The 19,755-nt window shown below is 43.9% G+C and overlaps 1 protein-coding gene across 1 annotated transcript; it reads right to left on the bottom strand.

The window, feature by feature from the left end:
- Nucleotides 1–10,133: 10,133 nt before the first annotated feature.
- Nucleotides 10,134–19,449, bottom strand: atg14 (autophagy related 14). Its single transcript, XM_042501449.1, has 11 exons — nucleotides 18,951–19,449; nucleotides 17,482–17,544; nucleotides 17,258–17,300; nucleotides 16,473–16,554; nucleotides 15,511–15,748; nucleotides 14,320–14,549; nucleotides 13,739–13,856; nucleotides 12,373–12,463; nucleotides 11,460–11,545; nucleotides 11,148–11,322; nucleotides 10,134–10,610 (listed from the first exon to the last, which is right to left on the bottom strand). The coding sequence occupies exons 1-11, from the start codon at nucleotides 19,226–19,228 to the stop codon at nucleotides 10,488–10,490; spliced, it is 1,527 nt and encodes a 508-aa protein (XP_042357383.1). The 5' UTR covers nucleotides 19,229–19,449; the 3' UTR covers nucleotides 10,134–10,487.
- Between the last annotated feature and the right edge of the window lie 306 nt (nucleotides 19,450–19,755).

Consider the following 19,755-nt stretch of genomic DNA (forward strand, 5'->3'; position numbering starts at 1 on the left):
CAGCTCGTCCAGCCGACGTTCACTCGCACTCAGTCTGTCAGTCAGAGCCCAAACATCCTCAGCTGAAATCACGTCCAGACATGACGAAAAAAAACGTTCATCAACACAAACCAACCAAACACACGGAGACACACGGAGACACAGCAGACACACGGAGACACAGGGAGACACACGGAGACACAGCAGACACAGGGAGACACAGGGAGACACACGGAGACACAGCAGACACACGGAGACACAGCAGACACAGGGAGACACACGGAGACACAGCAGACACACGGAGACACAGCAGACACAGGGAGACACACGGAGACACAGCAGACACACGGAGACGCATGGAGACGCACGGAGACACAGCAGGACACAGGGAGACACAGGGAGACACACGGAGACACAGCAGACACACGGAGACACAGCAGACACACGGAGACGCATGGAGACGCACGGAGACACAGCAGACACACGGAGACACAGCAGACACAGGGAGACACACGGAGACACAGCAGACACACGGAGACACAGCAGACACAGGGAGACACACGGAGACACAGCAGACACACGGAGACGCATGGAGACGCACGGAGACACAGCAGACACAGGGAGACACACGGAGACACAGCAGACACACAGAGACACACGGAGACGCACGGAGACACACGGAGACGCACGGAGACACACGGAGACACAGCAGACACACGGAGACACACGGAGACGCACGGAGACACACGGAGACACAGCAGACACACGGAGATGCACGGAGACGCACGGAGACACAGCAGACACACGGAGACGCACGGAGACGCACGGAGACACAGCAAACACACGGAGACACAGCAGACACAGGGAGACACACGGAGACACAGCAGACACACGGAGACACAGCAGACACACGGAGACGCACGGAGACGCACGGAGACACAGCAGACACACGGAGACACAGCAGACACAGGGAGACACACGGAGACACAGCAGACACACGGAGACACAGCAGACACACAGAGACGCATGGAGACGCACGGAGACACAGCAGACACACGGAGACGCACGGAGACACAGCAGACACACGGAGACACAGCAGACACAGGGAGACACACGGAGACACAGCAGACACACGGAGACACAGCAGACACAGGGAGACACACGGAGACACAGCAGACACACGGAGACGCATGGAGACGCACGGAGACACAGCAGACACAGGGAGACACACGGAGACACAACAGACACACAGAGACACACACACGGAGACGCACGGAGACACACGGAGACGCACGGAGACACACGGAGACACAGCAGACACACGGAGACACACGGAGACGCACGGAGACACAGCAGACACAGGCAGACACACGGAGACACAGCAGACACACGGAGACGCACGGAGACACAGCAAACACACGGAGACACACGGAGACACAGCAGAGACACAGCAAACACACGGAGACACACGGAGACACAGCAGAGACACAGCAGACACACGGAGAAGCATGGAGACACACAGAGACACACGAGAAAAGATTTCACCTGTTAAATATGGAACAGCCAGAATTCAGTTTTTTACAAGACAGAAAATATATCTATGCTCAAATTCTGTATTAAAGGAAATTACAAATAATAATGAATCATTCTCAAAATCATTTGTTATTCTCCTGACTGATCATGTGACCACAGTGTCATGTGACCCACCTGCAGAGTCTCTGCTCAGCTGTTCCAGGTGAAGTTGGCTGCTGTTCAGTCTGCTGCTGATCTCTGACACCTGATCTGAGATTTATCACATCAAAAAATACAAATTAACACACAATTTACAAAAAAAAAGAAACAGACTGAACCGAACATCAGCTGATTCTGACATTTTCTACAAACACCAACAACACACTTATTATACTTTTGCCTTTTTAATTAGTTTTCATTTGTATTTATTTTTTAATTTTTGTTTGCAGTTTAGTTTCCATTCATTTGCAGAGCGGGTTTATTCGTTTCACTTCAGTCTTTATTGTTTTAAAATGTTCCGTTTTAGTTTCGTTTTCATTAGCATCTGTTCTATTATTACTCTTCATTCTAATATCGGGGGCATTCGTCAGGGGCAACACAGACAATCAGTATTTTACAATACAAAGACAGAAAACGGCCGAGTCTCTGTCAACAGATGCACCGACGCCTCCTCAGGCCCCAAAATGTCAACGAATAGACAAAAAGCAAAACTAAGACATTCCATGTAGATTAAAAATAAAAAATAAAACATTTTAGTTACTTTTTTAAGAACACAACATTTTTTTCAGTTAGTTGATTTTTCTAAGTTCTAGATTTGGTATTTATTCCAGTTTTTACTCAGTTTGTCTTCAGTTTAGTTATACAAGAACACAATAATAACTATATATAAATATACAGTAAATTACAATGAATGAATGAATGAATGAATGAATGACCTCGTATGAAGCTCAGCTCGTCTCTGTCCACAGACGAGTTCAGTTTTTCCTCCAGAGAGTTCAGTCGACTCTGCAGAACTGACACACACACACACACACACACACACACACACACACACACACACACAGACACATACATAGACACAGACACACACACATACACACACACACACAGACACATACACAGACACACACACACACACACACACTTTTATAATCTTTTATCACTAAAACCTGAAATCTAAAGTCAAACATTAAATAATCTAAAAATGATGACTCATCTTTTCCTCATCTGTGACTCTGATGACATCATTCGCTGACAGTGACCTCATACTGTAATCCCACTGATTAGTGATCGATTATTACTGTCATCAGTTCACCTTGTGCGCTCCTGTTCAGCTCCTCCAGATCAGACGCTTCAGACGAGCCGTTGGAGGCTGAGAATGCTGGGGAAAAAAGGGTTAAACATTTAGACTTAATCAGAGTTTATTTTTTAGCTCATATGAATAAAATAAATACATGAGAGTTTTTCGTATTTGGGACGGTTGTCCAATTCTTGCAGTTCAGCAGTTAATTTAAACATTTTCCTCTGAAAAGACATTATAGCAGAAACACACTCAACTTTTACTAAACGACAGAAGGCCGGGGGCCGGGGGCCCGGGGGCCCGGGGGCCCGGGGACCGGGGTGTGGGGGATCCTCCTCTGGCTCTTTTTTTGATTAACAAGCTCTATGTTGATGCTGTTTTACATCTCTGACATCTTACGGAGACTAAAAGGACAAAAACTGTTCACAGAGTCCATCACTTTATTTTTACTGTGAATTAGAAAATATCTGGGGGGCCACCAGGGGCCCTATCAGGGGCCAGATTTCGTTTGTGGGCTGTAAGATGAGTATCACTGTTATAAACTCTGACATCAGAACTACATTTCCCACAGTTACTCAGGAGCATAAAGAGGTCACACGGGGTTTCCAGCGAGCTGTGATGCGTCTGTGAGCAGATATGAGGACACGTTGAAGCGTTTATCACCGACGGGACGCGTCCTAACTTCAGGAGATCTGTTCACGGCCACATTACAGTCAGTTATTATATGAAACTGATCAATAAGAAGAAAAATGGATCTGACCTGAGCTCTGCCTCAGCAGCTCCTCCATCAGACTCTCAGCGTGACACAGTCTGACCGCCAGCACTGAAACACAGACGCTCGCCGTTTGTTTGACTCTTAAACTGTCGGCCGACTGTTCAAACCGAACCTGCTGCTGCCGCAGACAGACGCTGCTTCAAAGGGACAGATCGGCTGTTTGTCAGTGAGTTTATCTGATCCACTGCAGCAGACAGGAGGACAGACACTGAAGACAAACTGTGTCCTTCTGTGGACAGGGACAGACACAAGACACACTTTACACACCTAAAAAATGTAAGTTAATTTAGCTGTCAGTTAAATTTAGAATATTTTCCATCATACAGCTCGTTCTGTTCACAGCTGCGGTTCCCTCCATCGCTCTCAGAGCAGGACTCCAAAAATGTCTATTAGTTCCCGTAAATGTTGTTGCATTTCCGAAAATGTTTTGTTCCCTAAAATTTCTTGCACTTCCTGAAATGTGGTTAGGTTCCCTAGACTGTTGTTGCATTCCCCATAATTTTGTTGTGATCCCTGCAACATTGTTGCATTCCCTAAAATTCTGTACATGTTAGAAAAGGTTGTTATGTTCCCTAAAATGTTGCATTCCCTAAAATATTACAGATCCTAAGATGGCCTTGCTTAGTTTCCCTACAATTTTGTTGCATTTCCTGAAATGTGGTTGCGTTCCCTAAAATGTTGTTACCTATAATTCTGTTTTGACAGTTTGTCTTCTGTGTCCGTCCTCGGATCAGATGTCCTCGCTGACAGACAGCTGGCCGTCTCTTTGACCCTACAGGCCACAGGGGGCGCCACTGAGCAGCAGTTACAATAACGTCAGACTCAGTAACCAAAGGGTGAAACTGATGATGATGACCTGCACTCTTCCTCCTCAGCTGCTCCACCGTGCTCTCGCTCGCCCTCAGTCTCGTCTGCAGGAATGGCAGCTCTGCCGCCAGCGCTGTGGAGACACCGGCATGGTTACCGTGGAAACCAGAGACAAAAAGCAGTGTTGTGAGCTGCAGTGTGGAGACAGTTTGGATTCAAAAACAAAATATTTAATCGTCAGCTGAAGACGACTTCCTGTCTCACCCGAGTTTGTCTTCTTCAGGTCGTCCACCGAACGCTCGCTGCTGTTCAGCCTCAACTGAAGCGCCGACACCAAAGAAGAAGACTCCGCCGCTCCAACTGAGAGACAAGATTTTAGGGAACACAACACATTTTGGGAAATGCATAAACTTTTAAGAAATGTTACATTTTAGGGAACACAACAACATCTTAGGAAATTCAACAACATTTAAGGGAATTCAGTGACATGTTAGGGAACACAACAGCATTTTGGAATGCAAAATCATTTTAGGGAACACACAAAAACATCTTAGGAAACGCAACATTTTAGGGCACACAACATTTTAGAGAACACAAGCACATTTTAGCGACTGCAAGAGCATTTCAGGGAACACAACATCATTTTACAAAATCATTTTTACATTTCAGGGAACACAACATCATTTTACAAAATCATTTTTACATTTTTGGGAACACAACAATGTTTTAAGGATCACAAGAAAATCATAGGTAATGCAAAAACATTTTAGGAAATACAACAGCATTTTCTGGAGGGCAAAAACATTTTTCTGAATGCAAGACTTTTTAGAAATGCAACAATGTTTCAGGGAACATAACAACATTTTAAGTAATGCATGAATATTTCAAGAAAATGTATTTTAGGAAATGCAAAAAAATTATAGGTAATGCAACAACATTTTAGGGAACGCAAAAACATTTTTGGGAATGCAAGAAAATTTTACAAAAATGTATTTTAGGAAATGCAACAAAATTCTAGATAATGCAGTAACATTTAAGGGAACCCAAAAATATTTAAGAAAATACAAAAACATTTTCAGAAAATGTATTTCAGAAAATTTAGAGGTAACCCATCAACATTTTAGGAAATGTTAAAACATTTTAAGGAACGCAACAGGGAACTCAAAAACATTGTTAAGTTTTAGGAAATACAAATACAAAACGTTAGGGAACACATCAACAGTATACAAAATGTTGCAATATCTTCACAACAACATTTCTTTATAACATACAAACCCATCCCCCGTCTGACACTAACCTTTGCTCTTCTCCTCCAGCTCCTCCACCGTCCTCCTCAGATCTGAGTTCAGCTCCATCAGCAGCTTCCTGTCCGCCTCCGCCCTCCTCAGCTCCTCCCTCTGCTGGACCGCCGTCTCCTGTAGTCCCTCCAGGCTGCGTCTCTGCTGCTGGGCCTCCACCTCCCTGTCCCTCAGCCGGCTCTCCATGCTCCGCAGGGCCTGACGCTGCTCCACCTCCACCCCTTTTAGGCTCAGGACCAGCTCCTTCAAACCCCGCAGCTCATCCCAGAGGACGGGGAGCTCTGGAGGGACATCCGGTCCCATCCTGAGGTGGTCCTCCTGGTGGACAGAGACCTCCGACTGTCCCTGACTGACAGCTGGAGACAAACACAGGAACAGCAGGAAAAACAGAAACAGAGCCGTCGACTTCATCCTGAAGCCAAAACCTGTCGCTGAACTAAAACCCAACAGCTTATATACACACACACACACACACACACACACACACACACACACACACACACACACACACTAATCTTCCAGTGTGGATGAATGAGTTGACTCAGTAACAGGTTTCCTTCCTTCAGCACATAACAGAAACTAAACAATCATTTCAAAATTAAATATTTTTCTTCTTTCTCAGTTTTCCATCTCGCACCTGAATGTTAAGTCTTGGTCCAATTTTTGGCTCTTTCCATGTATGTAAGTAGATTTTTTTTCTCATTTTTTGCTGCTGACAGTCTGGGATATGTCAGTATGTGAGTGTAGCTGCTGACAGTCTGGGATATGTCAGTGTGTGAGTGTAGCTGCTGACAGTCTGGGATATGTCAGTGTGTGAGTGTAGCTGCTGACAGTCTGGGATATGTCAGTGATCAGCAGCTACACTCACACACTGACATATCCCAGACTGTCAGCAGCTACACTCACACACTGGGATATGTCAGTGATCAGCAGCTACATTGACTGTGACAGGTCACCTAGTGGAAATAGCATGTATTTCCTCCAGATGCCAAATATGGTCAAAATGACCTCATCAGGTGGAAAATAGTCAAAATGACAAATTCAGAGTCAAAAGCCCAGAATGACACCCAGAAATAATACAAGTCCTGTTTTTCTGCTCTGATGGCTGTGGGATCAAAAATGTCAGTTTGAATGGGTTTCAATGGAGCATTTTTGGACCTGAACAGTCTGAATGTAACTATTTCGTTTCCACAGTGGTCTCTGAAGGGTTAATTGTGTGTAAATATCACAGGAGCACCGATACAGTTTGCATTTCATCCCTCGTGCAGCTTTAAGAATTTCACTTTATTTTTGTGTCTTATTTTAAAAGCAAAAGTCCCAAAATCCTTCAGTGAATTTGCTCCTCCTCTGATCGTAAATTTCTCTTCTAGTTCTCTTGTAGTTTGGAGTTTGTGGTTTGTAGTTTGTAGTCTGTGGTTTGTAGTTTGTAGTCTCTGGTTTGTAGTTTCTGTTTTGTAGTTTGTGGTTTGTAGTTTGTGGTTTGTGGTTTGTAGTTTGCAGTTTGCGGTTTGTAGTTTGTGGTTTGTAGTTTGTGGTTTGTAGTTTGTGGTTTGTAGTTTGTGGTTTGTAGTTTCTGGTTTGTAGTTTGTGGTTTGGGGTTCGTAGTTTGTAGTTTGTGGTTTGTAGTTTCTGGTTTGTGGTTTGTAGTTTGTAGTTTGTAGTTTGTAGTTTGTGGTTTGTAGTAGTTTGTAGTTTGTGGTTTGTAGTTTGTGGTTTGTGGTTTGTAGTTTCTGGTTTGTAGTTTGTGTTTTTGTTTGGTTTGTAGTTTGTGGTTTGTAGTTTGTGGTTTGTGGTTTGTGGTTTGTAGTTTGTGGTTTGTGGTTTTCGGTTTGTAGTTTGTGGTTTATAGTTTGTAGTCTCTGGTTTGTAGTTTCTGTTTTGTAGTTTGTAGTTTGTGGTTTGTGGTTGGCAGTTTGTGGTTTGCAGTTTGCAGTTTGTAGTTTGTGGTTTGTGGTTTGCGGTTTGTAGTTGGTGGTTTGTAGTTTGTGGTTTGTAGTTTCTGTTTTGTAGTTTGTGGTTTGTAGTTTGTAGTTTGTAGTCTCTGGTTTATAATTTGTAGTCTCTGGTTTGTAGTTTGTAGTCTCTGGTTTGTAGTTTCTGTTTTGTCGTTTGTAGTTTCTGTTTTGTAGTTTCTGTTTTGTAGTTTGTGGTTTGTAGTTTCTGTTTTGTAGTTTGTAGTTTGTGGTTTGTAGTTTGTGGTTTGCGGTTTGTAGTTTGTGGTTTGTAGTTTGTAGTTTGTAGTCTCTGGTTTGTAATTTGTAGTCTCTGGTTTGTAGTTTGTAGTCTCTGGTTTGTAGTTTCTGTTTTGTCGTTTGTAGTTTCTGTTTTGTAGTTTCTGTTTTGTAGTTTGTGGTTGGCAGTTTGTGGTTTGCAGTTTGTAGTTTGTGGTTTATGGTTTGTAGTTTGTAGTCTCTGGTTTGTAGTTTGTAGTCTCTGGTTTGTAGTTTCTGTTTTGTAGTTTGTAGTTTGTGGTTTGTGGTTTGTGGTTTGCGGTTTGTAGTTTGTGGTTTGTAGTTTGTGGTTTGTAGTTTGTGTTTGTAGTTTCTGTTTTGTAGTTTGTAGTTTGTGGTTTGTAGTTTGTAGTTTGTGGTTTGCGGTTTGTAGTTTGTGGTTTGTAGTTTGTAGTTTGTAGTCTCTGGTTTGTAATTTGTGTAGTCTCTGGTTTGTAGTTTGTAGTCTCTGGTTTGTAATTTGTAGTCTCTGGTTTGTAGTTTGTAGTCTCTGGTTTGTGTAGTTTCTGTTTTGTCGTTTGTAGTTTCTGTTTTGTAGTTTGTGGTTTGTAGTTTCTGGTTTGTAGTTTGTGGTTGGCAGTTTGTGGTTTGCAGTTTGTAGTTTGTGATTTGTAGTTTGTGGTTTGTAGTTTGTAGTTTGTGGTTTGCGGTTTGTAGTTTGTAGTCTCTTGTTTGTAGTCTCTGGTTTGTAGTTTCTTGTTTAGTAGTTTGTAGTAGTTTCTGGTTTGTAGTTTCTGGTTTGTAGTTTGTGGTTGGCAGTTTGTGGTTTGCAGGTTGTAGTTTGTGGGTTTATGGTTTGTAGTTTGTAGTCTCTGGTTTGTAGTTTGTAGTCTCTGGTTTGTAGTTTCTGTTTTGTCGTTTGTAGTTTTGGTTTCTGGTTTGTAGTTTGTGGTTTGTAGTTTGTGGTTGGCAGTTTGTGGTTTGCAGTTTGTAGTTTGTGGTTTGTGGTTTATGGTTTGTAGTTTGTAGTCTCTGGTTTGTAGTTTCTGTTTTGTCGTTTGTAGTTTGTGGTTTGTAGTTTGTGGTTTGTAGTTTGTGGTTGGCAGTTTGTGGTTTGCAGTTTGTAGTTTGTAGTTTGTGGTTTGTGGTTTGTAGTTTGTGGTTTGCGGTTTGTAGTTTATAGTCTCTGGTTTGTAGTTTGTAGTCTCTGGTTTGTAGTTTCTGTTTTGTAGTTTGTAGTTTCTGGTTTGTGGTTTGTAGTTTGTGGTTGGCAGTTTGTGGTTTGTGGTTTGTAGTTTGTGGTTGGCAGTTTGTGGTTTGCAGTTTGTAGTTTGTGGTTTATGGTTTGTAGATTGTGGTTTGTAGTTTGTGGTTTGTAGTTTCTGGTTTGTAGTTTGTAGTTTTTTGTGGTTTGCGATTTGTGGTTTGTAGTTTGTGGTTTGTGGTTTGCGGTTTTGTAGTTTGTGGTTTGTAGTTTGTGGTTTGTAGTTTATAGTTTCTGGTTTGTGGTTTGTAGTTTGTGGTTTGTAGTTTGTAGTTTGTAGTTTGTGGTTTGCGGTTTGTAGTTTGTGGTTTGTGGTTTGTAGTTTGTGGTTTGTAGTTTGTAGTTTCTGTTTGGGTTTGTAGTTTGTAGTTTCTGGTTTGTAGTAGTTTGTGGTTTGTGGCTTGTGGTTTGTGGTTTGTGGCTTGTGGTTTGTAGTTTGTGGTTTGTAGTTTGTAGTTTGTGGTTTGTAGTTTGTGGTTTGTGGTTTGTAGTTTGTGGTTTGTAGTTTGTAGTTTTCTGGTTTGTAGTTTGTGGTTTGTGGCTTGTGGTTTGTGGCTTGTGGTTTGTGGTTTGTGGCTTGTGGTTTGTAGTTTGTGGTTTGTAGTTTGTAGTTTGTGGTTTGTAGTTTGTGGTTTGTAGTTTGTAGTTTCTGGTTTGTAGTTTGTGGCTTGTGGTTTGTAGTTTGTGGTTTGTTTCTTGGCTTCTCTGTACAGCGCTGCATACCGATCATTGCTAACACGCTAATCTGCAGCTCAAAGGATCTGTGCACTAAAACCGTCACGTGCACGCTCACAGATATTACTGTGTGTGTGGATTATCACACACGCTCACACTGCACACACACGCCTCTGCTTTGGTGCTGCAGGAGGAAAACTGTTTTACTGAGTTGTGTTTTTGTAAATCTTCTGGCTGCCAGAAAAAGTCGTCAGTTATTGAAACTGTCTGAAAAAAGTTTAGAAGAAAACCATAAAACAGGATTTATTTGAAATCTTTTCATGTGAACACAGAGAAAAACTTCAAATCACACGTTCTTCCTTCAACAGAAGTACCAACGAAGAAGAGCCAACGAGTTCTGGTGTCGACGTGACACTTCGCCCGCTGTCATCGGGTGTCGGCGTTCGATCCTCGCGAGGCTTCAAAAACAGAAAGAAAACAGAGTCGCTTCCTTCAAACGGACCAAAACCAGATTCAGTTCTGGTGTCAGACCCGATGTCCCCTGTGAACGCGGCGTCTCGTTCAGTCTGCGGTTATGTAAGCGGCATCATCACCGTGGTAACAAATGTCTGTCGTCAAACAGACAAATAAAAACCAACAAAGAAGAAAAGTGAAAAGAGATAAGAGCAGAAATTTTCCCTTTGTGGCGAGCAGACCTCAGATCAGATCAGCGCTGTCCGGTGTACGCCCGGAACCAGGAAGTGACGGACGCCGCCGCCGACGAGATCATCCCCCCTGTGTTCGCTGACGGCTGAGACACCTGCAGTGCACTCTGGGAAAGATCCATGGACTAAAGAAGAAGAAGACGAGGAGGAGGAGGAATACAGCATTAGTGCTGGAAGATTAATCTGTTGTCATTTTCACTTCCTTTGATTTTCAAAACAAGATCACTGAGATCAAACGGCTTCTGTTCACAAGACGAGTCGACCAGTGCTGCTATTTCAGCTTTTATTTTGAAAATCAAGCATCCCTCCTCCAGCAGAGGACCAAACCGGAGTTTCAGCTCAAAACCCTGCTGTCAACTTGCTGACGATGTCCTAAAATCCTAAAAATGTCCTAAAATCCTAGAAACGTCCAAAAACCCTAGAAATGTCCTGTTATCCTACAACTGTCCAAAAATCCTAAACTGACCTTAAATCCTGGAAACGTTCTAAAATCCAAGAAATTTCCTAAAATACTAAAGATAAAATAATAATAAGAAAAAATAAATTATTAATAAATAATAATAATTCTTATTAATAATAATTATTCATAAATAAATAATTATTCGATGCCCCTAGTAATGTGACGTGGTCTCTGAGGTCCTGATGATTCAGGTGTGTCCTACCTGTGAGGGGATGTCACAGAATCGTGGACTGGGCACCGTCTCCCAGTCCGTCCCCAGGTCTGTCTCCTCGTCTGTCACCGCCTCGTCCCCGCTCTCCTCCGCCGGCCCCGCCGCCTCCGGCTCCACAAACTCCATCGACTCCTCCAGGTCAGCGCTCACCTCGAACGGTCCCGTCCTGGACCGGGACCAGAGACAGACCGGAACCAGGATCAGACAGAGACCCGTCAGATCACAACACGCCACCGTTTTTTAACCAAACTTAACGAGAAACCGAAAATTTCAGATTTCTGAAATCGACCTGTGGAGTCTCACCTGCCCAGGTTGTCGTTGTCGGGGGCAACCAGAAACATGATGTTCCTCAGAGTGTGATGAGGGTGGAGCTTCTCACTGTCCACATGCTGAACACACACACACACACACATATAAAACACACACACATATAAAACACACACACACACACACATATAAAACACACACACACACACACACAAAACACACACACACATAAAACACACACACACACACATAAAACACACACACACACAAACACACACACACACAAACACACACACACACACACACACAAAAAACACACACACGCACACACACACGCGCACACACACGCACACACACGAGCACACACGAGCACACACACACACACACACACACACACACACACACATGCGAGCACGCACACACACACACACACACACACACACACATGCGAGCACACACACACACACACACACACACACACACACACACACACACACACACACAGGTAAAATACCTGAAACACTTTCAAATATTGTTCCTCAGGGACGATCAATATTCACAACTGACATTTCAAGTTTGTCTCTTGTTGTCTTATATTGTCTAATGCTGTCCCATGTGGTCTCAGACTGTCTCATGTGGTCTCAGGTAGTCTCAGACTGTCTCATGTGGTCTCAGGTAGTCTCAGGCTGTCTCATGTGGTCTCAGGTAGTCTCAGGCTGTCTCATGTGGTCTCAGTTAGTCTCGGGCTGTCTCATGTGGTCTCAGTTAGTCTCGGGCTGTCTCATGTGGTCTCAGTTAGTCTCGGGCTGTCTCATGTGGTCTCAGACTGTCTCATGTGGTCTCAGTTAGTCTCGGGCTGTCTCATGTGGTCTCAGACTGTCTCATGTTGTCTCAGTTGGTCTCAGCTGTCTGTCTCATGTGGTCTCAGTTGCCTCATGCTGTCTCTGACCTGGGAGAAGCAGAGGTGCAGGACGTTGGTGTTGAGTTTGCTCAGCGCTCTGGTGAATCGATATCTGCTCAGATTTTCTCCACAGAACTCACTGAGAAACAAACAAACATCAAGTCAGACACACTGAGAACTGACGCTCTGTTCCCAGATGTTCTGTTCCCTGACGCTTTGTTCTCTGACACTCTGTTTACTGAAACCGCGTTCCCTGACACTATGTCCTCTGACGCTCTGTGTTTCCTGATGCTCTGTCCTCTGACACTCTGTTTACTGAAACCGCGTTCCCTGACGCTCTGTCCTCTGGCACTCTGTTCCCTGACGCTCTGTCCTCTGACACTCTGTTCCCTGACGCTCTGTCCTCTGGCACTCTGTGTTCCCTGATGCTCTGTCCTCTGACGCTCTGTCCTCTGACACTCTGTTTACTGAAACTGCGTTCCCTGACGCTCTGTCCTCTGACACACTCTGTTCCCAGATGTTCTGTTCCCTACGAAACTGCGTTCCCTGACGCTCTGTCCTCTGACACTCTGTTCCCAGATGTTCTGTTCCCTGACGCTTTGTTCTCTGACACTCTGTTTACTGAACGCTTTGTTCTCTGACACTCTGTTTACTGAAACCGCGTTCCCTGACACTCTGTCCTCTGGCACTCTGTCCTCTGTTCCCTGACGCTCTGTGTTCCCTGACGCTCTGTGTTCCCTGACGCTCTGTCCTCTGACACTCTGTTCCCTGACGCTCTGTCCTCTGACACTCTGTGTTCCCTGACGCTCTGTCCTCTGATGCTCTGTGTTCCCTGACGCTCTGTCCTCTGACACTCTGTTTACTGAAACCGCGTTCCCTGACGCTCTGTCCTCTGGCACTCTGTTCCCTGACGCTCTGTCCTCTGACACTCTGTTCCCTGACGCTCTGTCCTCTGGCACTCTGTGTTCCCTGATGCTCTGTCCTCTGACGCTCTGTCCTCTGACACTCTGTTTACTGAAACCGCGTTCCCTGACACTCTGTCCTCTGACACTCTGTTCCCTGACGCTCTGTCCTCTGACACTCTGTGTTCCCTGACGCTCTGTCCTCTGTTCCCAGATGTTCTGTTCCCTGACGCTTTGTTCTCTGACACTGTTTACTGAAACCGTGTTCCCTGACCGTCTGTCCTCTGACACTCTGTTCCCTGACGCTCTGTCCTCTGATGCTCTGTGTTCCCTGACGCTCTGTGTTCCCTGACGCTCTGTCCTCTGGCACTCTGTGTTCCCTGACGCTCTGTCCTCTGGCACTCTGTGTTCCCTGACGCTCTGTGTTCTCTGACGCTCTGTGTTCCCTGGCGCTCTGTTCTCTGATGCTCTGGTGAGTCCCTGAAGGCAGCAGCGGGTGTCCCCTGTCTCACCTGTTGCAGAGCTTCTTGGGCAGGTTGATGTCCAGGATGTGGGACAGGATGGTGACGAGCTGCGTAGCGTAGCAGAGAGCGGCGCTGATGGTGTGGGCCGGGTTGATGTGGTCCAACTCTGAGGAGAGACAGGAAGACACATAGGAGGACAGAAAAGAGGTCGGAGAGCAGAGGACAGAAAGAAGGACAGAGAAGGAGGCTCTGAATCAGTTACTTAATACAACAACTTCATTATTTTTTGGGGTAGACTGATGGACCAATTTAGTGATACTCAACTTAAGGTCTGCAGGCCAAATCTGGCTGTCCTAAAGTGTCCTAAAATCCTGGGAATGAATTAAAATTCAAGCAATGTCCTGAAATCCCCCAAATGCCCTAAAATCCTAAAAATTTTTTTTAAAAAAACCCACGCAAAAATCTGTAAATGTCCAGAAATCCTTCCATCGTTCGAAAACAGAAGCCTGTATGGGGCCGCTGTGAGGGGCCCCTGGCCTCTTGTCATTTGGCCCCTGAACAAACACAGTTGAGTATCTCGGGACAAATTGTGGCGTCTTGCCTTGAAGCCCCACCCCCCGGTGCCTCACCTGGGCCCTGATTGGTGCTCTTCTCCTCCACCCAGCTGTAGTAGGCGGAGCAGTCCCCGTTGCTGGGCAGGGTGACGGGGGGCCCCGTGATACTGATGCTGGTCTCTCCGTTCTGGTCGTCCCAGATCCAGCGTCCCGACAGGTAGGTGGTCCTCCGTGCCTCGGCCAGCTCGCTCACCGTGCTGGAGGTCAGCGCTGGGTCGCACTCCGCCACCACATCAGCAGGGTCTCTGAGGGACAGACGCGGGGACAAAAGACGACGTTTTATTCTAAAAACTCATTAAAGATTTTAGTCAGTTTAGATTCAGTTTATTTATTCACACACAAACAAAAAAACACGGAAACGGTTTTTAGTTTCAGCTCTGATGTCAGAAACTTCACAAACAGAGCTCATACACATTTTTAACAAGAACTTTCCAGGACTTTTCCAGGACTTTGAGACAAATTTTAGGGAGCAAACATTCATTCTCCTAAACGCTTCTTTTTCATCACTTTACAACAGCGTTTAAAATCTGCATTATTTTCAAAAATAAAGAATTCAGCGCAGGATCAGAACTGAATATTAAAATCTAATTTAGGGACTGTCTGTTATTTATGAGGGGAGGGGGGGCGTAATTTCATTCTTGTTTTTTGGAAAAATGTTGGCAACTTTTTTCTTTCTTTTTTGTGGGATTTTTAAAGAAAAACTTTTGACGACATTTTTGTCTTTAATTTTTTTTTTTGACAAATTTATTTTGGCAATTTATTTTCTTTAAAAAATGTTGGTTATTTAAGAAAAGATTTTAGCGAACTGTTTCCTTAAAATATTTTTGGTAATTTTGCAAGTAAAGGGACATTACTTTTTTTTGAAATTTTGATGCCAATTTACCAAAAAAAGCTTTTTCTTTTTCTTCTTTTTTTTTTTTTAAAAAAAAACATGCCTTCCAAACATCAAAAAAAAGACACCATTAATCTCAGCCAGAAACTGTAACTAAAAAATTGTACTGTGTTGTAATTTCTGATGGTCCTTGAACACATCATGTGTTATTATTCAGGTTTACGTAACAAAATTCCAGGACTTTTCCAGAACTTTCAGGTTATATTTAGTTTTCCAAAACCTTTTTCAGGCTTGGACACTGCTATTTACAGATTCCATGACTTTTCCAGGTGCTTCATGACCCTTATGGCCCCCGCATGTGTGTGTGCTCTCACCTGCTGCCCTGCTTCTCCTCCTGCGTGGGGAAGATGTGCGTGGTGAGCTCCAGGATGTGTTCCCGTCTCAGCGCCGCCAGCTGGCTCAGCCGGCTCTGCAGCTCGCGGCTGCGTCTCTCCAGCAGCTCGCCCAGACGGCGGTTGTGGCGCTCGATCTTGTCCCGTTTCTCCTGGTGGCGCCCGGCCCGGCGCTGCAGCCGCTGGCTCTCCTCCTGGGAGCGCAGGAGCAGGTCTTTATCTGCAGGAGGAGGAGGACAGGAATCTTTTATTCGGCAAAAACGTACAGGTTGCTTTTCCAGCGTCGTGCAGAAACGTGATGAAACGTTCAGTGAAATCACATCAGACCAGAGAATCCCTCAGAAAATCCTCTGTAAACAATAAAAATACAGATTTCACATTTTTAACTAAAGGAAACGTGCATGCAGAGGGGCTAAGCGTTACGGGCTGAAAACGCCACTGCGATACTTTTAGGTTAAATCTCGATACACCAAGTTTCCCCCAAAATGAAGTCTCCTCAGAAGCATTTCGCTGATGCCAGAACACGGAGACATGATCCAGCATTACTTTTGTCTTTTATTTTTGCCCCATGGACAGAGGACACGTCCTCGCCGCAACGGCTGTGGGTTCGATTCCGGAAAATCCCAAAAAACTAAAACTAAAAAATGTATCTTATTTTTTTTAACTAAAATTCCCTCTTCTGATTCAAACGACATTCGGTACTTTGAAAAAGTATCGACACCGTTCCACGAAGATCAATAATCATTAGTGATGTAGATTACTACACTGGTGAGAAAGTACTTCACTTTACTCTAATGCTACTTTTAAATCAGAGAAAAAGAAAAACATTTATTCCGTAACGCGACAGAAGGATTTCCAAAATCTCAGACCATATAAAGTCTCGTACGTCGATCCGAAGTCAAACCTTCAGCCTCAGTTGAGGTGACTGAGAATAAATAACTCACCGCTCTTCACCTCCTCGTTGCCCCCGGCGACCGCCTCCTTCAGCTGCTCGATTTTCATCTTACACGACATGATCTTCCATTTCTGAGGACGGACGACACGTTAGATTCATCAGTCTGACCTGACTGAATTTCACGACCATCACCTCTTTACAAACTTTCGATAAAAATACAGAATATTAATCACTCTGAATATGAAACAACTTTTTAAAATAATACTTTTTATTTGACACAACCCATCATCTTCAGCCGTGCATGAATTAAAATGTTTTCTTTATAAAGCAGCAAAAGTCTTCACAATTAAAAAAAACCCAAATTTATTTTGACGTAAGTGGCAGTCAAAAATGCTATTACAAATTTAAAAACTTATTAGGAACTGAAATGAAATTAAAAATCACTAAATGTATCCAACACAAATACTTAACTTTCAAAATCATCTTCATTATAATGGCGTGAAACTTTTTTTTTTTTTTAATATTTCAATCAGTAAAAAAAAAAACTTTTCAGAGAAAAAAATTAAAAATTTACAATATTAAAAAGCAACTTTGGTCAAGCAAATTAAATTCAGTTTCAGACCTGCAAACACATTTAAAAATGTAAAAGATAAAGTTTGTTATGGATCAGTTTGAACTTGGACAAGGCAATTCACTGATGGTTTCAAACAAAACGCTTTATGTTGGCCTTTTAATGCTTCCATAGAGGCCGAAGACGTTTACGAGTGAGTCAACGTGCCGCGGGGCATTGCTCTGCGGCTGGTTTATGTGGGTGAATAAAATAAGTGAACTCACCATCTCGTCCGCCTGCAGCTTCCTGTCCATGTCCCGGATGACTCTGCGAGGAGACAACAGCTGTTTTTATTGATTTGGACACAGACGGACATTCAGCCGCCGACCTGCGAGGCCGCAACACTGTTTACGTCAATCACATGACCTGATGCTTTTTCAGCCCTAATTAGGATTGTATCTCTGATAACGGTATCACACTGAGGTCAACGGTCTATAACGGTGTTTACTTGTGCTGCAGCTGCTCCTTTTCCTCTCTGAGCTTCTTCAGTCGCTCCAACTTCTCAATAAATCTGCAGAAAAAAGACAGACACAACTGTCACATCATTAGAAAATCGTTCAGACTTTACAGAGAAGCTACAGTCGTGGATGAAATAAATGTAGTTTATTCCAAAACCCACAGATTTAGACAGCATTTTAAATCAGAATAATAATAAAAAAAAATTGTTTTTTTAAATATTGCCAAACATATCAAAGGTAAATAAAACTATAAAAGAAAGAAAAGCAGAATCCTAAAACATTTGAGGGGAAAAAGCCAAAAAATTTAAGGAAAAAATAAACCTTGAAAAAACGTGCATACTGCACAAGGGTTAGGAAGGCACGTTTTCTTCATAAATCACTCAACATTTTAAATAATGAATAAGTGCCCAAATATTGCAATTATAAAATTGCAAAACAAAGAAAAAAAATGAAAGGAAAAACAAATCTCAAAAAACAACACAAACAAAACAACTTTTTTAAAGAAAAGGATGCCAAAAGTTTTAAGTAAAAAATCCCAACTTGCCTTTAAAAAAGATTGATGAATAGAAAATACAACCTATAAAGTTACATGCCCCTCCCCTAAAGTCAAAATGAAGAAACCTTCAGCCCCTCCCTGTCCTTAAAGAATGATTATATATGCCTCCCCCTCCCCTCTGATAAATAGCCAACAGTCCCTTGTTGTTGTTGTTGTTGTGCTGCTAGCAGCTGTACAGATCCATGGTATTCCCCAGAGTCCACTTTGGGAACATGACCTCTGACATTAGAGCTGTGAGGACGAAGTTATTTTGGGTCCACATGCTGTGCAGCTCTCACAAATGAAGACAAGAAAACATTTCAGATCGGTTGATATTAATGTTGCATTGATGTTAATGCCGAACTCTAAAGCTGGTTCAGACATACACTGATAACGCATGTAACCTGATTTATTCTCTAATTTTGCGGAAAAGAAATCAAAGCCAACGTAAAATCACCAAATCTGGTGACGGAGTCTGGCATTAACAGGGAGGAGAGTGGAGAAAAGCTCCACATCAGGAGCAATAAAGACCTCGCTGCTGATGCCGAAATGTAAAGAGGGTGAAAGCTGTTTTAGAGAAATCAGATTTTACCTGATATGTTGACGGATTTTTCCGGAAAACTACGGCTTTTGTTAAATTACTGAATTTGTCTATGGAGATCGGCATCGAGCAGTGAGAGGAGAGTGCAGAACAGCCTGAAATCCGGAGGACTAAAGCCCTCGCTGCTGATGCCGAACTGTAAAGAGGCTCATACTTCTTCAACAATCAGCAGCTGTATCCTGAAAAGTTGCGTTAATACGCTGAAAAGTTAAGGTTTCTGTAAAATCTTCAGCTTTGTGTCTGGGGTTCGGCATTAGCAGCGGCAGAGCAGCGGAGAACAGGCTGTCAGCCTAATGCTTTCGGCCCCGGACTCCGGACTTTACCTCTCGGTGTTCCTGCCGTCGAAGTACACGAAGTCCCCGGCCTGGACGCACCGGGCGCAGGTGAGCCTGCGGCGGGAGGTGCTGCACAGGGGGCACCGCTCCACCGCCACGTACAGCCCCTCCGCGTCGTCCACCGACTCCACCATCACGCAGCCCGGGCCGGAAGGCGCGGGGTGCGGGTGGTGGGGGCGGAGAGGCGGCCTCCCGCCGAGGTGAGGGCCGGCGGATGAGGCGGCACGGTCCGGGCCGAGCGGGGGGAGCCCCGCGGAGGACGCCATGGAGCTAACGGAGCTAACGGCTAAGCTAATGCTAACGCTATCAGAGCTAGCCGCTGAGCTGAGCGCGCGCTACGTCTCCATGTCGGTCAGCTGACTGTTAAAATGTCCCAAATATCTGCGTCACGTTTCATAAACGCTGAGAGCAGAAACGCGCTGAAAGTCCCGCAGATGTTTTTGTTTTGATGAGCCAACGATGAGTCCGCCACTTCCGGTTTCGCCTGAGAACGTGACGGGTTTGTTTATGAAATGACGTCAGCGCCGTGGGCGGAGCCGAAGACACACCGCAACGTCAATCAGAGGCAAAATAAAAACTAAATAAATAAATAATAAAATAAAATAAAGTAAAAACATCAGAGGAAAATAAAAACATGAATAAAATAAAATAAAGTAAAACCATCAGAGGAAAATAAAAACATGAATAAAATAAAATAAAGTAAAAACATTGGAGGAAAATAAAAACATGAGTAAAATAAAATAAAGTAAAAACATCAGAGGAAAATAAAAACATGAATAAAATAAAGTAAAAA

This window comes from Plectropomus leopardus, chromosome 14 (genome assembly GCF_008729295.1).
Source record: "Plectropomus leopardus isolate mb chromosome 14, YSFRI_Pleo_2.0, whole genome shotgun sequence".
In the NCBI taxonomy this organism is placed as follows: domain Eukaryota; kingdom Metazoa; phylum Chordata; class Actinopteri; order Perciformes; family Serranidae; genus Plectropomus; species Plectropomus leopardus.

Coding starts and splice junctions, on each gene's coding strand:
- atg14 (XM_042501449.1), bottom strand. CDS start 19,228: ATGGCGTCCTCCGCGGGGCTCCCCCCGCTCGGCCCGGACCGTGCCGCC. Junction 17,545..18,950: donor GACGGCAGGAACACCGAGAG/GTAAAGTCCGGA, acceptor TTTTTTCTGCAG/ATTTATTGAGAAGTTGGAGC. Junction 16,555..17,257: donor AGCTGCAGGCGGACGAGATG/GTGAGTTCACTT, acceptor GTCCGTCCTCAG/AAATGGAAGATCATGTCGTG.